Below are 23320 nucleotides of genomic sequence, written 5' to 3'. Positions count from 1 at the left end.
GCTCTGTAATACCACCTTCTCCACTTTTCCCTCCAGCACTAGCTGTGGTGGCAGCTTCCTGCCATTGCTAGTCTCTGGGTTGCCTCACCATGTCCTGTCTGCCTCTCAGCTCTTTAATCCTTTGTAAGTAGTTCTTCATATTAAGTTCCCTTCTTTAAACTATCTCAAGTTTTCTCAACTTTGGCACTACTGACATTTTGGGTTCATGGGGGCTGCCCTGTGTATTTCAGGATGTTTAGAAGCATCCCTGGCTTCTATCCATGAGTGCTAGTAGCACCTTCCCAGTTGTGAAAAAACCAAAAAAGGTTTCCAGACTTTGTCAGATGTCTGTGGTGGGAAAATTACCTCCTTTTAAGAATCACTGAATTATAGCTTAGGTTCTTATTTCCAGATTAGGATGTGACTGAAACAATTACCCTACCAACATAGATGAAGCTCTGCTATAGAAGATACAAAATTTTTAAGGGTAGTCCTCTTCTGAAAGAGCTTATGCTATGTATATGAAGAACTAAAGCACATTTCTATGAAATAATTAATATGATACCAATATATGGTAGAATACATTCTGGATTGATGTTATTGGAATCCCAGAGATGTCAATAAAGTATCTTTATTTTTCCTCAAGAAAATTCCTACAGAAGAAACAGATTATGTCACAGTCTTGTATTCTTAGTACCAAGAATAGTGATTGGCATGTAGTAAGTACTCAATACATATCTGCAGAATAAATTAATTAATCTGGCTTAATTGAGAAACTGCTATTCTTTTCTCTCAGAGTTACAATCTGTTTGTGTTTGCTAAGTTTGAGGCCAAAAAATAATGTACTTTGACCCCAAAACACTTGAAACAGAGATAACTAGAGTACCCTACATAGTATTTTATAATTAGATTTCAATGTAGTTAAAGACCTGCTTTCTTTCACATGATTTTAAAGACTAACACGGGTTATTTTTATTGATTTGATGATAATAAGAAATACTTTTTGTATAACGGTTGGGCTCCTTTAACTAGCATTTTGAGGTTACTTCCAAGTGCCTGAGTATAGTGATGATGTATGTTGTTTTTTTACTTTGATTAGCTTATAGGTCATGTGTCTCAGTATAGAATTTGTATAAAGATCCAGTTAGTTTTGTTTTTGAATGGTGAGTTCAAAGAGTATAGGAGGTTGCTTATAAATGTGTTTTGTTTATTTTATTCCTTTGTCAATATCTAGGGTAACAAAAAGATGCTTTGAGTCAGTCCTTGAGGGGATCTCAGTGGCTCTAAATAACACTGTATTTAAAAAGTCCCTAAATAAGAGAGGAATTCTGATGTTTCTTGGGATGTGGTTCAAATTTAGGGTCATCAATGGCTTGAGAGGCCTTAAACTTTATACTTCTAGATCTTCCAGGTGCCAGGAATTATACGTGCTAGAAAAGAACCCTGTAATAGCTGATCTTTTGGTGATGCAATCTCTAGAGAAGTCAGCAAATTATGGGTACTTTTTACCTCTAATAAATCAGCCAAAATGCCAAGTTTCTCTCTTTGTGTTCTAAATCAAACAAACTAAGGGCAGATATAGACAATGGCTGTGCTTTCTAAGTAGGTTGGCTATTGATTATATGTCATAGTCAAATTTAGATAATTATATTTGTTACTTTTGGAGCATGTGTGGTGACTTAGAGGATGACTATGGGCAGCCCAATCAAATTTAGTCATGTGAGGTTTTATTGGATCCCTGGATTGAAACATTTTGTGTATTGTTTGCTCTTCCAGTCATATTTTATGAAAATCCCATACCCTTCCACCAAACACAGCACAGATTTACTGTTTTTATGGCCATGGGCATATGTAGTTACTATCTGGCCCACTGTAGGTTCTGAGAACATTTCTACCTTAATAAATAATGGAAGAGAAATAACGGAGAACTGGAACAACAGCCTCGTATCAAAAATAAGCAATGTCTTACTGGCAAATAGTTAGCCGATTTGGGCTGTGGAGAAAGCCACTTGCCCTGAAGCAGATTTAAGTACTGTGTGGTATGAAAGAACAGCATATCTTCTAACTCACATTAATTGGGATCCAATATGCCTTGCCTCTTTATTACTCTGTCCAGAATTCTAGTATTATGGAAGTTAGTTAGCTTATCTGCCCTCAAAGATACTGACCAGTCAGATCATTCTGCATAAATGTTCCCTTTTCTTTCCTTTGTTGGTTGAATATTTCTAATTTTTCTTACCTTCTTTTTATCAAGGACTATGATGCCTTCTTTGAAGCCAGAGAAAATAATGCAGTGTATGCCTTTTTAGGCTTGACAGCCCCACCTGGTTCAAAGGTATGATTCTTTTTTTCCCTTCTTTATAGGCCGTTTTATTGCTGCTAGGTTTTTTAATCAGTAAGATTTCCACCTTTATTAAGTACTCAGATTAAGCCAGAGTCAGTGCAACATAGCTAAAGGGAAATATCCCTGCTCTGCATGCACTTAACCCTTAGTAGGGCAGTCAGATGTGCATAATCAAATGCATAAAACCCCTAGTAGGGCAGTCAGATGTGCATAATCAAATACATAAAGTATGTGAATGGGAGGTAGGTGGAATGACTTCCCTATCAAGCTCCCCAAGGCAGTAAACTTCTCATTGACCCATTCTCAAATAAATGGTTAGCAATTTTAAAGACTCTACCATTCCAGCTGTCATACACAGTTCTACATGGATAGAAAGCATCTTAGTTCATAGTAATCTTCCTGGCAGTATCTATTATCTTTGTGTGAGAGCAAATGCTAGAGTCACTCACTCAAATTAACTAACAACATCTGAATGTCAAAACTGGTCACTAAATTGCTGACTGAATTTGGAGCTTTTCCCCTGTCAATAACAAATTAATTTTCCAAGTGGCGGTGTTCCCAGGGGACACCATATAAAGAAAAAAAATCAAAAATTAGATTGCCTATTTTATGAAATGTCTCAAAGCGATGAACTTCAAATATGCCTTTGCCTCTTACTTTATTACTTTTACCCACAGTCTGGTTTAATCAAAATGTATGTCCCCTGCTCTGTTATTTTACATTTTGCTCTTAGAAGCTAATTTTATGTTAAACAGATTCTTCAAACTCCAGCTCCTCCTACAATTTTGAGAGTCTGTGTTTTCACTAGAGACCATTTACAGGCATTGTTGTTTGAGTCACTGTGAAATTCTGTTTTCTTGCCAAACTTTCTTTTCCCATGGATAAAATGTCTTATTTTAGGTTTTCTGTAACTCAAGTTGTAGGAAATGTTAGGTAAGGCATTTTTCTTTAAAGAAGTTAGTAAAATCTGAGTTAAGTAATTAATTTCAGTGCATATTAGAGGAAGTATAAAAGGAAAGATAGTCTGTTTTCTATGACTGATGACTCTCTCTTTCAATGAAAAGTAGGAGTCATTCATTCATTTATTCATTTAATAAATATTTACTGAGTGTCAAACATTGACTTGATATTGATTGTAGGGCAAATACAGAGAATACAACATAGTCTGTACCTTCAAAGTGTTTATAACCTAGTGAGGGACATGCAGACAAATAAATTCTGTATGGCTGGTGTGAATAAATTGTTGTAGGCATCCAGAGGAAATAATCATAAATTACTACTAAAGGGTTTGTGGAAAGTTTCATAGAGGAAGTAGCATTTGAGCTGTTAGGGATTCTGAAATATTGAAGTAAAACTAAGCATGTTTCACAGAGGCAGCAACAAGAACCAGTGCATTGGGATGTAGCTACACCTGATGATATGTTCAGGGAGCAGAGTGTAATATAGCATGAATCCAGTATAGGACATATTAAATAAAGGGGGATTCATTAAGAGGTGAGATTGGCTAGGCAGGTTGGAACCAGATTATGAATGCTGTGCTGGATAACTTCAGCTTTATCTTCTAGACATCTAAAAGCCATTATAGGAAATGGAGGAAGACAGTAATGTGATTATTTCTGTATTTTAAGATGTGATTTGATCTATGTCTTAAGAAAATACACTTGGCAGTGGTAATGATTGTGAAACATTGGAGAAATGATATGTTAGAGATGGGTTGACCTGTGAGTGGATACCTTCGGAGTCCAGAAAAGTGATGGAGAAGCCCTAAAGTGATATAGCAGCCATAGAAGAAGATGGAGTTAGGAGACACAGAAACATCACTCGTGATAAGATTTAGCAACTTATAAAATACTTGGGTATGTAAAGAACTGGGAAGGATTGAAGCTATCTCTGAGGCTTCTAACCTGAGTGATTGGAAAATGAAGCAAAAATCATGAAGGAAACAGAAAAATGAATGATCCAAGAGAGGAGTTAGTCTTGTAAAGGAGAGGGCATGCAATTTTCTTCTGAGACTGGAGGGAATGAGGAAAGGATAAAAATAGAAAGAAATTTTAATGTGTGTGGAGGTTATGGGAAAGTTCACATTGAAAACATCTTATCTTTATTATGAAGTAAGAAGAAAGATCATCTGCTAGGAGTGATGGGAAATTTGAGGAGAATTGAAAGGATTCACTTGTTGAAAATAAGCTAAGGTGTAGGCTAAAATCATGAATGGAAGGATGGCTGAGCAAAATGAGAGGCCCAGCTAAAGTTAGAGTTGATGAACTCATAGTGGAGCCAGTCAGCTTGTTTGTTCAATCCTAAGATGAGGAATAGAGTAAAGGAAAAGTAGATGTTATCAAGACTTGAACTAGGGGAAAATGGTAGATTGGGATAACAAGAAGAGGTCTGGAATTGACTGGAGTTAAAGAGTGGTTGGGTGATAGGGAGATTTTGAATATTAATATTTAATAGGTTTTTCCAAGATTAAAAGTGATAAATTCAATATCAGAAGGATGATTTTTCTATCTTTCAGCTCAGCTTTCAGAGTCCCCCCCCCCTTTAATTTAACAGAACAATAAGCCTTCCAGAAAGAACTGGCTGAACAGGAAGTATACAAAACAAGAAATACTACTAATTAACCTGCATTGGGAAAGTACACCGGTAATAACATAGAAATGTGACAAAATGAGATACCATTTTTATCTATAAAGTTAGCAAATATAAAACAGAGTGACAATGCTCAGTGTTGAAAAGAGTGCTTTGAAACATATATATTATTGGTGACAGTATAAATTGGTATTGCCTTTTGAAAACCAGAATGCCAAATAAGTATCAAGGACCTCAAAAATATTTATAGTTCTTTATCCAGTAATTTCATTGGGTATTGAAGCCTAATAAAATAATTCTATACATGGAAAAGTCTTTATGGATAAAAACAAATCAAATGTTATTTATAAGCTTAAAAAATTTGGAAACAAGTTAAATGTCCAAAAACAGAGTCAGCAAAAATGGTTTATGCACTGAATGAACTCATGCTCTCATTAAAAAATGATAGTTTGTAAAAAGATACATTATAATGAGCTGCAAAACTATTTTTACTGTATAATTAACATTGTAATTACATTTAAGATCTGTGTATAGGATAAAAAGAGACTGAAAGGAACTGTAATAGCTAATATGCATGTTTTTCTCCCTTTCTTTATTTTCCAAATAATTAGCATACATTCTCTTTACATTTAAAAATTATTAAAAACCACTGCACTGGAAAGCTTGATATTTAAAAGTACCCATTGCCAAATATTTCCACAAAGCAAGGAATTCTTATCTGGAAGACAAGTAATTTTTATATTTTTTTGTATATTGGATGCATTTAAACATGGTATATAAATATTTACTATGTATTCTTTTATTAATACAAAAGATTAGTTCTTAGAACTAGCATTTCTTACATTGCAGTGTAGTTGGTAGTTTTGATATGAAATCAAATAGCATATATTTTTACTAAAAAATAATAATCCAGTGATGTTCATGTTGAGGGGAAAACCAACATGCTCCTGAAGAACCATGCTCACTAATATGTTGAGGGAATAGAAGATACTGGTTAAAAAATGTTCTCCTTACCTTTGGTTGAACTACCCTCCTCTAGGGAGGAGCCATGGAAATCTGCCCCTAGTGTGAAATTTGAAGGATTTCTATTTCCACTAAGCCCATCCTATTCTACTGCATCTCCAAGAGAAGTGTATGTAATAACACTTAGCTGTGGTGTTGGTCTTAGTTACTAGGCCAAAAGTGGAATGGAGAAAAGCAGGAAAGAAGGATGGATACCTGCAGTGGGCTAAAACATTGAGCTAGACACTTCACATACATCTCATTTTATCTTTACACCATCCTTATGAGCTTTGGTGTCCTCAGTGCCATTTTACAGAGAAGGAAACTGATGCTCAGATAATTTACATTATTTGTTCAAGGCTACACAATAATTTAGTAGCAGATATGGAATTTGAACCCAGAATTATCTGACTCAAAATTAGTACATTTATAGAATGATGTTTATAGTAGGAGTGGAGGGGGAGAACACCTCATATGCCGGTTTCTAAAGCTTTCTGGTTGATTAAATAATGTGATTCTACATATACTGGCTGCTTATTTTTAGGTAATAATAAAGCTTTTAGCACAATTTACATATTTGATGAATAAAACAATTAGAAAAGTAAATAATTTAAATATAATATATTCTAAAGAAAGATTACAAATAATTTTTGAATTGCCTTTTGTTCTGGATTTTTGTACTAGTGATTTCTTCCATTAAAAAGGATAACTGAGAGCCAAGGAATTTATGATAAATTACAGCAAAGATTGATAAGATGTGACTTAGGGAACTAGACTGTCTCCAAAATACTAGTTACTCAGAGTCATTAGGAGCTCATAAGAAGGACTTCACATTAGGACATACTCACATTTTTATCTCACTGCTTCCCCAACTATATGTGCTGGGCCATTGAGGGGCCTTGGTATAAAATTTATTGTGTTGTGTGAGAAAAATTTTGGAAGCTTGTTCTATAAAATGAAACAAAATGCATAGTGTGGGTCTAAGATGTATTCATTTTGACAGCCAAACACTATGCTAGAGGTTTCAGAAGAGCTTAAGGACATTTTTTTTTGACTGGGGATTTTGGAAGGTGAATCAGTAGTGTATGACATCTGTGTGTTCAAGATGTATTAAGAATGAATTACAGTGTTCTCTAGTTTCCTTATTTCTATCATTTCTACCTCTTTTTTGGCAAAAATGTAGCATCTTTTTTTTATTTGTTTGCTTTTCCCCCTTCTTTTGAGGTTATATCAGAGGCTTATTTTGGAATATGCAGCTGCTGTTACTCATGAGACTGTCAAAGTATTCAATTAGTGACAGGTGTTTAGAGTGATATTGTCTAGCATACATGATTTCTACAACTTAAGTCTGAAGTTTCTTCCACCAAAGTCACTCTTGCCACCCATCTTTAATTCCATAAACTTTTGTTTAATTTATTTTGTACCAAGTACTAAGTTAGGTGCCAGAACATACCCATAAGTCAGAGTTCCTATGCTAGAAGTACTCACTGTCCAAAGGAAAAGAAAGATGACCTTACCTCTTTGTGCCTACTGAAATGAAATTTAAAAGTAACAACATTTTGACAAACAACACATTTTAAAAGTAACTTAAACCTTAATTAAACAAAACCCCAACTGACTGTAAACTGTGGGTGACAATGTTTTTGAACACTCAATTTTTGTGAAAAATCACACAAAAAGGACATCATCTACGTTTAAATTAAATGTCAACTTTAATTGTAAATCATTTGCTTTTATGGAATTATTTCAAACAATTAGTAATGACTAGACAGTTCTCTATGACATCTGTTTCTAGCCGAAGTTTCTATTTTATAGCTTTTCTATTCAGAATTTGTAAGCAGTCTTTTCTGGGGGCCATTTTTCTGATTTTAAATAGTCTTAGTAATTTGAGATACTATATAGTCTAACCAAAATACACATGGATGTCTGATTTGTGATATTTAAATCTATTTTGTTTGTTTTTCATTTCAGGAAGCAGAAGCTCAGGCAAAGCAGCAAGGATGAACCTTAAACATTCTGCCTTAAGCATCTTGAAAAAGGAGTCTCCTTTGCTTTTATACACTAGCAAAATTATCTTGGCTTCAACAGAAATAGGCTTAATGTTGAAATAATAGATTAGTTGTTGTTTTCAAATGCAAACAATCAAAATGAATACATAATTAAAATGTGAACATTATGATGAGCTTTGGAGATGAACATACAATTTTAAGTAGATGTCATTGAATAATATTGTTGTCTGCCAAGGCATTTTATGTATTTCAATGATTTTAAAAAGCAAACACTTGTTCCCTTTTTTGGTATTATTTACTGCAGCTTAAGTATATCCATAGTTCTCCACTGAGAAATTTTAAAAGGAGAGAGAAAGAAAGAATCTCTTATTCCCAGATTGCCTCATTTACTTTAGTAAACAAAAATATGTACCTTTTTGATGTGACATTATTATGATTAAAAAGTAGCTGCAGGTAATGTTTATGATATGTCAGACAATTTCCTATGGTAATTATAACATTGCCATTCTTCTGTAGTTGAAACTTCTATGTACTGAACCACAGGTTTTCTAGAATTATAAACGTAGCCTTTCATTGCATATTTCAGTGATCAGGAAATGATCTGATCTGATCCAGTCAACACTGGTGAACTCCCACACAAAAAAAAAAGATGTATTCAGTTGACAAGTTTCTTGCTTAAGTACACAGCTATGATGCAATCATATTACTAAGTTGCTTGCCCCAGTGAAATATGCATATGTATGTTATGGAAGTGGGATGGCAAATAAGTTTAAAATGGCCTCTTTTGCAATGAACTCAGATTTTTAATTAACTATTTTTAAATACACTGGAACTCATTTTTTCCCTTTCAAAACAACTTGTGATCACAAATGCCACTATCTCTCAGACATTTGACCTTTTTGTTTCAGCTTAGGCATATACTGTATGAGTACATTAATCTAAGCAGAGAGAATAATTTCTATGCCTCCATTCCACTGAATAGAATTACTATCAGATAAAAGGATCAATTTAAAAAATGTTAATTTTGAAAACTTACAAGAAGACTAGAAACATTATGACCTAAATCATCCAGGAGACATATATATTGTACTTTAGTTCCACATTATTTTATTGCTAAAAGCAAACACCTTTAAATTACTTTATCATATCATCTGATGCAAGTCTGTGCTCTTTGCCAAAATCAGTATACAATGAAGACATGGCTTTGTTTATGGAGATTCAAACTTGATGCAATGCTTTAAAATAAACTTACTACTTTGAGAAACATAATTTATATGTTTATGGAGTTTCTAAATAGTGTAATAATAACTTTAGATTAATAATATAGTTTTTAGAGGGTGGGGAAGGAGAAAAGTGAAAATAACAAAAAGAAAACAATTTGAATGAAATTTCTAAATTTCCTCCTTAGAGCTCTGAATTTTGCATACACACTGGAGTCAAACAAATAATTATTCCATTGTTTTGTGTACAAAAATATGCTGTGGAGAACTCTGGAGTAAGCAAGGTGTTTTGTAATAGATTCTGGAAAATGCTAAAAAAAATTTCATCAATATTTTCTCCTGTGCTTTATTAAATGCTGATGATCCTACTTGTAGTATTTTATGTAGGCATTTTTACTTTTATTTTAGTATCAAATAAGTTAACACTGTCAAAAAACAGGCATTCTTTAAAAATAGATGGCATTTCTAGATGTTTATATCTACTTAACTACAATGTACAATGTAACAAATATATATATATATATTTAAAGTAAAAGGTTGTATTAAGTCTTTCCAAATTGATTTTTTTTTTGGTCAGCTGAGCACTAGATGTCTGGTAGACCTAAGAAAAGCAAGTGAAATTCTGAATATTAGGGAAATGCCTTCAAGGCCATGCTGGGGCCCCTTTTATGAAAGACCAAAAATTGTCCCACTATTCTATAAACCCACAAAACACCAAGAGATAGTAAGAAGCTGCAATAACTAACCTAGAGAAAGTAATACACAAACCTGAAAGCAAAGCAGAGAGAAGGTGGGTTTTGGTTCTCTGTGGTATTCCATGAGCAACAGAGCCCCTTGCTTTCCTAGATTGCTCTTGATTCAACTTTCTGATGTTGGGAGTGTGTACCACTCATTTTCTGAGATACTCATTTCCAAAAGTTTTCACCTCCACTGATGTGCTGGTCTGCTCTGTTACCTCCAAATTCTGACCAGCACCCTAAGCCAGGCTAGAGGCATGGTTCCCCAATATAAAAACTCTCTTCATTTCCAGATACAAGGAACAAGAAATTTTAGAAACAGTTTCATCATCATCATCAATATTATTATTATTATTATTATTATTATTATTATTATTATTATTATTATTATTATTATTATTATTTAGGGTACAATATGTAACTGTCTACTTTTATGTATGAAATTAAACCTATATAAACACATATGTGTATATAAATATTCACACATCACCATCTACTATGACTCTTGGGGTAGGGTTAGGGAGTTACACAGGATTGCAAAATTCTCTTTTCTCTACTAATAGGTTTTCCAGAAATGCATATAAGGGAAGAGGGCTTAGGAAGCAGTGAGATTTCCTAACTTCCTCCCGACAGGCAGGAAACCCAGGGTTGAGTGGAATTTCTTGTACAATGTGGCTACTCTAGCTTGTGTGGGAAATGCTTGCACTTCCTAGTGACCCATTCATGCATCCCAATTTCAGAACCTAATGGTGATCAGGCAAAGTGTGTCTGGGGACAGGGAGCAGGCACCTGCTACTTATTACTCTGCTAGACAGCCTTTTAAGTTAAGATCATCTTTTGCATAAGATGACAGACCAGTAAATATTTCTCCCATCCCATCTCTGTCACCAGTACTGGAAGAAGAGTTTTTCAGTTCCTTTCTTACTATATCCATAGCCTTTATGTTTCATTTTTGTTTAACCATTATATGAAATATGAAGGGGATTCCTCTGGACAAAAAAATCTAAAAAACCTGAAATTGAGGGATCTTGTATCCAAGGGGATAATTTTATTACCCTAAGGGAGAGAACTGAACAAATATAGAGGGGTTATATATGCATATTAACCTTATTTACCATTTTGCTTCTATTTATTCCTTCCTGTGCAATTAAGTTACCATCTGGTGTCATTTCTTATTCCAATATAGTTGTATGCCCTGAGGATGACTTTCAGAAGCTTTCAAAATAATTTTCTTCACTCAAATTGCTATTTTGATGGGGGAAGTTTTGCCATGCTCCTTACTCCACCATTAGAAAAGCATAGCATGATTGTCTTTCATAATAAAATATATCTTCCTCCACAAATTAAAAAAAATAACATTATTTTTCTTTGGCCCTAACCTGCTTGCAATGTACATGGAAATACAGTATGACTTCAGTCCTTCCAACCTATCATACTGTGGGATTATGAGAAAAATAGGTTTCCTGCAAGTTTTATCAAAATGACACAGCCTTCAAAGCAGATGATCTTCCTAGGTTTATTATTAAAATATCTATACTTTAGGAATAGAGAAAAGGCCTCAATTTCAGAAATTGGTCAAATCGTTTGACTGACTGTGATTCTTGAAGACCTAGAGTTACCAGTTTATATTGCTACTGGGTAAATAATTTTCATTACTACTGGATTAATATAGGGGAAGAGGCAGAGAGACAGTAGTGGTACCTGTTTTACAACTTTATTTCCATTTCCCCACCTTTATGTAAAGCAAAAGTGGCCCCAGAGCATGTAGAGCACCTTTTCCTTCTTCATTTCTTTTTCTTCACATGAATCCTAATTATTTGGATTGTTACTGGGCATGGTGAAGGCAATGCACTTACTCTGGGCACTCTACTACATCATCTGCCTACATAACTTTACTTAATCTTCACAACAGCCATAATACATAGGTGTAATGCTTAAATTTGTGTGTCAGTTTGGCTAGGTTATAATGCCCAGATATTTGGTCAAACACCAGTCCAGATATTGCTGTGAAAGTATCTTTGAGATGTGATTAACATTTAAGTCAATAGACTTTGAGTAAGTCAGATTATCCTCTGTAATGTGGGTAAATCTTACCCAATCAGTTTAAGGTCTTAATAGAAAAAGATCTAGGCCCCCTGAGAAAGAAGGAATTGTGCCTCCCCACTGCCTTTATGACTCATGACTGCAACATCAACTATTGCTGGAATTTCCAGCCTGCTGGCCTGCTTTGCAAATTTCAAACTTTCAGACTTACCAGCACCCCACCCCCAAATCACACAAATCAGTTCCTTAAAATGTATGCATGTGAGACAGGAGGTAAGGGGGCAAGGCATAACCATTAAAAGAATGGCACAGCAATTAAGGATAAGACATAACCTGGTTAGAACCAACTAAGCCCAAGATGGTAGAAGATTCAACTTCCAGTAGATCTTGAGCCTCATTATACACTCATTTTAATACATTAGCATGCTAAATGACACATGCACAGGTGCCATGATAGTTTCAATGCTGGCCATAAAAGGCCAAAAAGTGGATGTTGGCCCAATTCCTGGAAATCCCTGCCCATTCCCCAAAATAACTGGAGTAATCCTCCCACTTTTTAGCGTATGAAATTACTGAGCCCATAAAAATGAAACACTTATTTTCTGAGAGGATCTCATGCCCTGGGGCCACTCTCCCTTCTGAGATATACCCACATTCTTCCTATAGAATGTATATCTCCTAGGGCAGCTCTCACTTTCTGAGATGACACCATGCCCTGAGGCCACCCCTCTTGCCTTCTGAGATGGCCGCACTCTGTCTGTGGAGTGTGTATCTCTCTGAATAAATCTATTTTCACTCTACTTTGGATCACTCTTGAATTCTTTCCTGCATGAGGCCAAGGACCCTCATTTGGTGAGGTGCGTCCCAGGAACTCTCTCAAGACTTGGGACGTGACAATCTTCTCTTGCCACATTTTATTGCAACACATATGTGTGTGTGTGTGTGTGTGTGTGTGTGTGTGTGTGTGTGTGTATTCCTATTGTTTCTCTGGAGCACTCTAAATTATACAATAGGTATTACTGTCTCCATAGTTTTGATGGAAAAACTGAAGTTATGTAACTTGCCTGGGTCACATAGCTGGGAAATGGCAGTTACCTAAGTCCTAGTAACTCTACAGTCTGTGTTTTTTTTTTCCCCTCTCATTTCATCACCCTGAAAGTTAGCATGAAAGGAAACCTCCTTTTCTGCCCCTCTCTACTTCTAGGCTCTGTATATAAAATAAATATATTTCTGAAAAATTGACTATAAAGTCAAATTCTGAGGTTTGAGCACTTTAAAAAATTTTACTTATATTTAAAAATTAGATCTTGGTCCTACTGAATGTTGCTGTTACTATGACAGCAGAAAGTCTGCACTGTGAAATGGAATTTTGAGGCAAATATAGGCAAGAAATTTAGAAAATAAAGAAGAGGAAGTACATATTTTACTTCGACTATTTAGATTGTCCAGCTTAAATCTGGCTCTTCACTCACAACGTGTTTTGATGCTTGTGCTGACTTTATCAGCTCAGTAAGGGGAAAAAGTCAAATGAGGTATTGGATTGACAGCTTCTGGCCTGGCTTCAGTTGGTTAAGTCAGTCAAAACAATCAAACAGGTTTGTTCATATAGATGGAGCTTTGGAGAAATTATGGATAATTCCATTTCTTTTCACTTTCCTTCACAATAAATAGAGGAAATATATGCAAATCATATTTCATTTTTAACTATTTCTAAGTATTAGTAAAATATTAAGTGAAAGGGTCAAGGAATACTGTGTATATGAAATTTATAATAACTAGCTTGAAGTGGAAGTGGAAGAAAACACAAATTAAGCACCTGGTTTAGTGAGTGACACCTCAGCAAGTAGTACATAGGTTTACATAGCTGATGGCAAATAGCCTTTCCAATTCCATTCTACATTTGTTGTTTCCTAAAATGTATTTGATATGCTCTGAGGAAATAAAAAAGGAAAAAGGCATTCTTGATCATCAAAGAACTTTGTCTTAAAAATCTTATTCTCTATATTTTATAATGTCTAAATTTTAAAGTGCTACTGTGAGTAGCAATTGTAATTAATCATTCATTCAACCCATATTTTTAATCACATACTACATAGCAGAAAAATTTTAGTGATGAGAATACTACCACCAACAAGGCATTATCTCTACTTTTAAGAAACTAATAGTTTAGTGTGCGAAAATGTACAAATTACTACACATTTCTAATACAGAAATATAAGTAAATGGTGCTAAGAGAGGACTTAGGAGAGATACCTCATTATGTGTTGGCGGATGTAGGAGGTGAACAGGCATGCTTTCCTATAGGAAGTGAGTTATAAACTAAGACATATAGGCTATGTAGGAGTTAGCTAGGTAAAGAAGCAAGGGGAGTGCGGCAGCATGGCCCTAGGCCTGGTTGGAGGAGACCTTATGGAGCACTAAAGAAAGTACAAGTACTTCAGTATGGCTAAGGTAGAGATTGTGCATGGTCAGCACACTATTATTAATGCAGGGGTGCCTGTGATCAGTTAAAAAGCTAGATAAGTAGACAAGACTTTAATGTATTTACATTTTTCTTTGAAATGTTCCTTACTGCCATTACTTGGCAGTCTTCTTTTGTAATGAGTGTCCTTTTTGGTTTTTTTACTTTTAAAATTAATTGATAGACTACTTTTTAGAGCAGTTTTAAGTTTAAAGAAAAATTAAGCAGAAAGCAGAGGGTTCCCATATACTCCTCTCCGTTTCCTAGTTTCCAGTATTATTAACATCTTGAATTAGTAGCATATATTTGTTATGATTGATGAGCTAATATTAATAAGTTATTATTAAGTAAAGTTTATAGTTTACATTAGGTTTCACTCTTTGTGTTTTGCCGTTCTGTTGATTTTGACAAATGCATAATGTCACGTATCCATCATTGTAGAATCATAATGTTACATTACATTACAGTAACATAATAGTTTCACTACCCTAAAAGTCCCCTGTATTCCACCTATTCATCACTTCCTCCCTGCTCCATTCACGTCATTTGATTGTCAATCTGCTCAGAAATTTATTGCATTTTGTCATTTATTCCTGTGCTTTACATTTTACTTGATGGGCTTTTTACTTGTTGTTTATTTTATGTTACATTGTTTAGGATTGGAAAAGATTTCAAGAGATCATCTAGCCTGGGGATGTCAAATAAATTGCCCCAAATCTTTCCCTACCCATTCCCTTGTTCATGGAAGATATTGTTAAAGAATAACAGTTCTCTTTCCTATTGAGCCTTGGAATCCTTCTAGACACATTACTTTAGAAAGGCAGTAACTATAACCAGATTTAGCACAAGAGTTAGAAATTATTTGCTACTTTAGTCTAGACCAACCTCATTTCACCAAAAAGGAAACTAAAATCCAGAAAAATCAATTGATTTACCCTAAGACAGAAACCTGCTGACTTACAAAACAAGAATATGTCAAGAGTCTGGGGCTTCTTACTCAATTCAGTGATGTTTCTACTATGCCTATTTTAGGGTTACCTTGAAAGATAAGCTAGTGAAGTAACAAAAAATCATTATAAAGTGCACATGTGAAGTTTTTTTTTCAAAAACATGTATTTCCGTTTCCAATATTGATCACTTCTGGCTAAGAAGTAATCACTACTTAGTGCTTTTTACTTTTTTTTTTTATTGAGGTATAGTCATTTTACAATGTTGTGTCAAACTTAGTGCTTTTAAATTTGATGGGTGCGACTCTTTCTTCAAGGAAAATATGATGTAAGTGCCTGGTATAGAAGATGTGTAAGTGGTTTTTCTGATTGAAATTGATGTGTGTGTCTGTGTGTATTTGGAGGACTGTGAGTCTGGCTGGCTCTATTCTCTCCTCTGCTCCCTGCCAAACATTAAAAATCCTAGAGATCCCATAAAGTTCTACCAAGAATTATTTGAGAGCCATTGCATTTGAGGAACAAGTGTTTCTGCTGAAGGAATTATTAATTTTATATATTCATACTTTAAAACATATTTTCACATCCTACATATCATATACCTTTCTGTAACACAAAAGCTCATAGACTAATGTATCAATTATCTGACCCCAAATTATGCCAGTAAACTAAATATATAGAACAGATTATTAGTAACATCTTTATCATGTGCTGGATTTAATAAATAGACATCATATTGGCTAATTAAATCAGGTGAATGGAAACTATCTCTGTATAAGTAGGGTAAAATTATTGAAATATACCTTGGTTACTTATGCTATGTTATATGCAGTGGTTCTACTTTTTTAAACTAACCTAAAATATATTCTAATCTCAATATTACATCTCTGTCATGGATGGGACTCAGAACAATCCAAATGTTCTTAAGCCAGTCACACACACTTGCACACACACACATACAGTCTGAAAGAATGTATATTTTTAAAAAAGAATATAAAAGAGCCTTACCTTTCGGTTTGGGTTATTTGTTTCAACCTAATAGAATAATGGCTTTCAAACTTAGTTGTTTATTATATCCAGTGAAAAACACATCCTAAATCATGATGCTAAACAGATGAATACACATCTATATGTGTATGCATCTCTATCTACACCTATCTTTCTATATACATATTTATATACATGTAATCAATTTCTCCACATAGGTTTATAATTGGAAAATAAATATTAAAAAATAGTATTTTTTCCTTTCCTCATTTTCTCTAATGGAGGTAGGAAGAGACTACCAATCCCATTATATTCCTGAGCTTAACAAAAATGTTCTAAGGCATCAAATACATGGTCACCCAGAACTTTTCTTTTTATAATTATTTGATTAAGAATTCCAATGGTGATATTTTACATTTCTGTATTGACATGTAATGCCTTGGACTATCAATGCCCTCTTTACCATTAGAAATAGAGTCATTAATGCCTTTAAATCTAATAAGATTAAAGAAACAATTCAAGAAATTCCAGAACTAAAGCAGGAGAGAACTCACCCTTAAGATTCTGTTCCTATTGAACCATTCTACGTGCCAAAATTCCTATCAGTCAGAGTTCTTCAGGGGACAGAACAGAAAAACAAATAGGAGATACATATATGTATACACACACACATACATCCTATATATGTAGGATATATATATATATACACACACATACATACACATCATATATATATATATATATATATATATATGAATTATTTTATATGTGAATTATAACTATATATAAATTATTTTAAGGAAATTCACACAATAATGGTGACTGGAAAGTCTGAAATTTGTAGACCAGGCAAAAAATTAAAACAAGCAATTTTCCAATGAAGACATACAAATGGCCAATAGGCTCATGAACAAATGCTCAATATCACTAATTATCAGAGAAATGCAAATCAAAACTACAATGAGGTATCACCTCACACCAGTCAGAATGGCCATCATTCAAAAGTCCACAAATGACAAATGCTGGAGAGGCTGTGGAGAAAAGGCAACCCTCTTACACTGCTGGTGGGAATGCAGTTTGGTGCAGCCACTGTGGAAAACAGTATGGAGATTCCTCAAAAAACTAAAGATAGACTTACTGTATGATCCAGCAATCCCACTCCTGGGCATATATCCAGAGGGAACTCTAATTTGAAAAAATACATGCACCTCAATGTTCATAGCGGCACAATTTACAATAGTCAAGACATGGAAACAACTGAAATGTCCATCAACAGATGACTGGATAAAGAATATGTGGTATATTTACACAATGGAATACTACTCAGCCATAAAAGATGATGAAATAATGCCACTTGCAGCAACATTGATGGACATAGATATTGTCATTCTAAGTGAAGTAACCAGAAAAAGAAAGAAAAAATACCATATAATATCACTCATATGTGGAATCTAAAAAAAAGAAAAGAAAGAAAAAAGAGGGCAGTAATGTACTCATCTACAAAACAGGAACAGACTCACAGACATAGTAAACAATCTTATGGTTACTGGGGGAAAAAGGGTGGGAAGGGATAAATTTGAGAGTTTAAGATTTGCAAATGTTAGCCATTATATATAAAAATAGATAAAATCAAATTTCTTCTATATAGCACACAGAATAACCTTTAATGAAAAAGAATATGAAAATGAATATATGTATGTATATGTATGACTGGGACATTGTGCTGTATACCACAAATTGACACATTGTAACTGACTATACTTCAAAAAAAGATGATTATAAATATACACAGAAAACAATGGCACTTCAAAATATATAAAGCAAATGTTGACCTGTAGGGAGATATTTCTATAAGAGCTAAAGATTTCAATGCTCCACTTTCAAAACAAATATAACATCTATACAGAAGGTCAATAAGGAAATAGGGCACTTGAATAACAATATAACTTAAGCCTAACAGACATATAAAGGACTCCACCTAACAGTAGCATAATGTGGTATCTCTGGAAATCAGACTTGCCCCCTTCCTCAGGATTTGCTGTTCTTGATCATTTAAAGCTACAGTCATCCATTGTTTTAGTGTGTTTTCTAATTTATTTTTGTAAATATTCTATTCCCTTTAATATGTGATCACTGAAGCCTCTGTTCTGTTAGTTTCTGTTTTCTAGTATTATATTTCATTCTTCAGAAATGCTGGTAGCATGCAACCATGTTAATTTCATTGTGTAGCCACTTGCCTTTTCAAAATATCTGCATTACAGAATTTACAAAAGATCCTTGGGACTTGGGAGTGACTCTTGCCCTATTCCACTAGCTTTCTCATTTATAATATTAAGTTATGGGTATCCCTGTATCCATCCCGTGATGGTGTAAAGGAAAACCTCTTCTTCTTTTGACACCAAACATGACCTCAGTTATTTTTATTCCCTTTTGTCTTAGTTTTGGGAAATTGCACATGGGGTCTAATATTAATTTCCTGTGACTTCCATTACAAATTATCACAAAAATGGGTGGCTTAAAATAACAAACATTTAATTTCTCACAATCCTGGGGGCAATAGGTTAGAAATCAAGGTGTTAGTAGTCTTCACTCCCTGTGAGGGCTCTAGGGGAGAATCCATTCTTTGCCTCTTTCAGCTTCTGTTGCTTCTGGACATTCCTTGGCATGTTGTCGCATAACTCCAATTTCTGTCTCAGTGGTCATGGTGCTCTCTTTTCTTTCTATAATATCCCCTGCTTCACTCTAATAAAGAGGCATTACATTTAGGATTCACCTGGATAATATAAGAATGATCTTATCTCAAGATCCTTACATTTGCAAAGACCCTTTTTCCAAATAAGGTAACATTCCTAGGTTTCAAGAATTAAGATGTGGACGTACCGTTTTAGGGGTCACCATTCAATCTATTACAGGGGATTTAGGAATGGAGGTAAGAAAAAAACCTTCTCAGTGGATGGCTGTCAGAGTGTTGTATCTGCAAAATCAGTAAACATTTTATAATACCCAAATTTATAGTCCTGGGACAGCTTCAGTTAATGTTATTATGCTGGATGATAATTCTCCTCAGTTTTCTTAGTCTCTGCCTGAAAGCTGGAAGCATAAACTGTTAAAAGTGGGAAAATGTTAGCACATAATGGGCATTTTCTCTATTTTGGAGGACAAACTGATTTTAAACTGTGGATGATATGTTTATATCCCTCTACTCCATGATCACCAGGTTCACAAAAGTCACTCATCATTTATTTCCTGAATTTGAGGACTTCTGTATCTGCTAGCTCACATTCAGCCACCTTTGATCCTTTCTGAAAGTGGAGTGTGAAACTGAATACACAAACAGACAAATGCTAGTCTTTATATAAAAATAGAACTTTAACTCATAACCTGCAACAACTAACCCAGGAAGCTAAACACAATCTCTGCAGTAATCCATTCAGGAAGTCAAACAACCTCTGTAGCAATCAGTCCAAAACAGCCAGGGCATGATCGACAACTGACAGCTTCCCTAATTTTTGGCCCTGCTTACAAATTGGGACTAAGCGTAGAAAACCAAACATGCTCCCCCAGCAGATCAACATAAGACGCCATGCTTCTTGTTAGCCTGCCTCCAGCTTCCCCACGCCAACAACCTCCAATCAGCGCATACCTAAAGCCTTCTTTTTTCCACTATAAAGCTTTCCCACTCCTTTGCCTGCCTTTCAGTCTTTGAAGAATAAAAGTGCTAGTGACTGGCTGCTTGTTATAGCAATATCTGAATAACCTTTAATTGTTCACATTTGACTGCTCTTTGTTCATTCCCATAGGAGACATGGGAAAGTTTGGGATGCTCTTTCACTCACTGCAATGGAGATGTAAGCCTTTATGAAGCTGACCTCAGTCCCATTCTCTTAGATCCTCACTTAAAAGAAGTATTGACAATTATGACTTTCAAGGGCGGTAATAGTTCTAAACTGTTAGTAGTGCTGCGATAAAAGTAGCTACTGGGTACCATCTGGGTCATAAAGAAAAATGGTATTTCATTATATTAGGGAGGAGGAGGTCACAAAAGGCATCTTAGAGAAATTTTACTTGAAATAGCAGTAATTACTTGTCAAGCAGATGGCAGGACTATGTAGGCCTGCAAGTATGTACAAAAAGGCAAGATAATGCAAAGCTGAAACCTTTAGGAAACTACAAATAGGATAAGTAGGGTTAATAGGGGAGAGTGTTGGATGTAACTAAAAGGTGAGAAAATAATAATGTACAGAGGTTTGTTTCAGAGAATGAGTATGGAGTTTAATTTTAACCTATAGATCAATACTTTTCAAGAATTAGTGTGTTATCTGAAGCAACTCATTTAAAATTCAAATATCTTTGCCCAGATTTAGAGGCATGGGGAAGTGTTCAGGAATCTGCATATTCATTGAGTTCTCCAGATGATTCTGAGGAATGTGGTTTTCATACACCACACTGAGAAATGTTTGCTACAGGCAATATAAACTTGATTAGACTTAAGTTTTAGAAAGATCCCTCCAATTCTATTATTCTCAACTTTAGGTGCACGTTAGAATCATTAAAGGTAGGATCCAGACATTGTGGTTTTTAAAGTTCCTCAGGTGATTCCAAAGTTCAGTCAAGTTTGAAAAGTCCTCATTTAGAATCAATGCAAAGGGCAGATATTAGATTAGTAAAAGTGGAAGTAGGGAGTTAAGACATTGCAATAGCACAGCAAGAGTGCTGAGGACAGGAACAAGGGCAATAGCTGGAGCACTGGAGAAGTAACTGAGGTATTAAGACTAGCTCGTCTAAGGTTTGTTGCCTGATTACATACAGAGGTGAGGGAGTGGATGATATTTAAGAATGACTCTCAGGATTCTGAGTTGAGATTTGAGTGGGTGGAGGTGCCATTCAGCAATATAGAAATCACAGGAGAAACAGATTTGGAGGAAGAGTGCCATTTTATAGCACAGGTAGAGACCAAGGGAGGAGTGACCTAAAATTATTGGTATTCTTTAGTATCGGTTCCTAGAGTTTAGTGTACCAAAAAAAAATTACCTGAGGAATTTGTTTACAATACAAATTCTTATTCCCTCCCTCATTTCCATTTAGGAGAATTTGGAAAGGATTCCAGTGATCTTTTTCTTTTCTTTTTTTAAGCAGCCTTAGTACAGTATGTAGGCCTTTGTTAAAAGTACTGAGAAATATTTAAAAAATAATGCTGAAAGTAAATTGAAAATTGCATTAAAGGTCTACTTCATGCCTATAAAGTGGCAGCTACTAGTGATTTAAAATAAAAGTTTTATATCAATAGATAGATATTTAACAAAATTTTTACACAGTTTTATAAAATGTTCACAGTGTAATAGAGAAATTATTTTAATGCATGATAAAGATCCACATGTTAATGATTACAACTTAGTCTAGGTAACAATTAACTTTAATGAAACAGTTATATTGTTAGAATTAGAGTAACTGATGTATATGGAAGTATATGCAGATCCACCTTGATAAACATCTTTTGTGTCGTTGCTGCCCATTCATTCCATCTTCAGGAATTTCAGAATTTCTTTGTTCTCCTTTGCCTTATGAAACATTTCAAAATCCTAAAAAGAATAAAAATTAACTCATAATGTGAATACTGATAATTCCCAATTATGAAGTTATTAAACTCAAGTGTCTAGGTAAGTTTGCTAATAACCTTCCCTGGGTCTTTGCATGCAAACTGCTGCCAGCTAAGTTAGATTAAAAAAAAAATTTCCTCAGAATAGCAGTCACTTCATGCTATAATGTGTGTGATGAAAAATACTGCATAAGTATCCCAAACAAGCAGCATGATACAGTTTCTTTTTATGATCTTTTCATAATAAAATACAAATTGCCTTTCTTCAAGAACATAAGTTATTACATAAATAGATAAACTTGACCCTCACACCCCATAATTTACTGTTTCCACAGTATATGACTTTAAAATATGAAATAAAAATAAAAAATATAGAGACATTTATTCTTACTCCACAATATTCTTGGCCATTGAATATCTGAGGTGGTAGAGCCTTAGAGATGGAAACCTTCATCTTCATTTCTTGAAGCATTTTCAAACTGACAGAAATATCTATTAATTCATATTTTATTTTGTAAGTATCTAAAATTCTGGTAACTTCTTCCTGTCTCTGCTTCACCTAGATAGACAAAGATAAAAATATATTAATAAACTGATTTCATTTTATGTTTTTATTTTCCCTGTTCATTATGCTATGTAAGAGGAGCAGCTTTTATAATGGTATGATATTTTTTGAGGAGCAAAAGTTAGGTAATTTTCTTGTGAGATGTATACATATCTTATAAATAAACATCGCTCTATATTATATGTTACATATGTATATACACATAGTATGCATGTAATATATGAATATGTTTAATACATAAATATGAAGAATTACAGTCAATGGGGGCTGAAAATATCTAATTATAAATATTTAACAAATTCTTTTCATACTGGGCATGAAGTGTTATGAACATTCTGCTAACAGTTCAAGCAGGCTTTTGAACTCATCACAGCATTAATTTATGCTAATACATAGTAACTGTGTAGAAAATGGACATGATATCAGGTTTTTAAATTTGAGGGAAAGTTAATGCCAGTTCTAAAACCGTAATCAGGCTGGCAGAGATCAAGATGGTAGAGAAAAAGGATATATTGCTCACTTCCCCATCCTCACCACCATCCAAAATACATCTACATGTGGAATGATTTTCACTGAAAACTAACTAGAAACTGGCAGAAGGACACCTGTACAACCAAGGCTGTAAGAAAGATACATATGTAATCATATAGGAAGGGAAGAAAAGTGGTTAGGTCAGGACTTGTCCTGGGAGGGGACTCAGAGGAAAAGAAAGATTGTGCCAGCAGACACAGACCCTAGGGAGTGAATGGGTCAGGGCACAGACTGGGCTTCCCAGTCCTCAGGTCCTATGTGGAGATAACAAATGCTTTTCTCTGGTTGAAGGACCACTGGGGTAGATAGGCAG

General features: G+C 34.6%; 1 protein-coding gene across 1 annotated transcript in view; it reads left to right on the top strand.

Moving 5' to 3' along the window:
• The window catches only part of SH3BGRL (SH3 domain binding glutamate rich protein like), a 70426-nt gene extending 61234 nt beyond the window's left edge, over positions 1-9192 (top strand). The window contains exons 3-4 of the mRNA XM_010985883.3: positions 2234-2314; positions 7886-9192. Coding sequence (XP_010984185.1) covers positions 2234-2314; positions 7886-7918 — 114 coding nt within the window. The 3' untranslated portion in view covers positions 7919-9192. The remainder of the gene's footprint in view (positions 1-2233; positions 2315-7885) is intronic.
• The last annotated feature ends 14128 nt before the right edge of the window (positions 9193-23320 follow it).

Source organism: Camelus dromedarius, chromosome X, assembly GCF_036321535.1.
Source record: "Camelus dromedarius isolate mCamDro1 chromosome X, mCamDro1.pat, whole genome shotgun sequence".
Classification (NCBI taxonomy): Eukaryota; Metazoa; Chordata; class Mammalia; order Artiodactyla; family Camelidae; genus Camelus; species Camelus dromedarius.
Note: the sequence above shows the minus strand (reverse complement) of the source record. Positions and strands in the feature narration are given on the sequence as shown.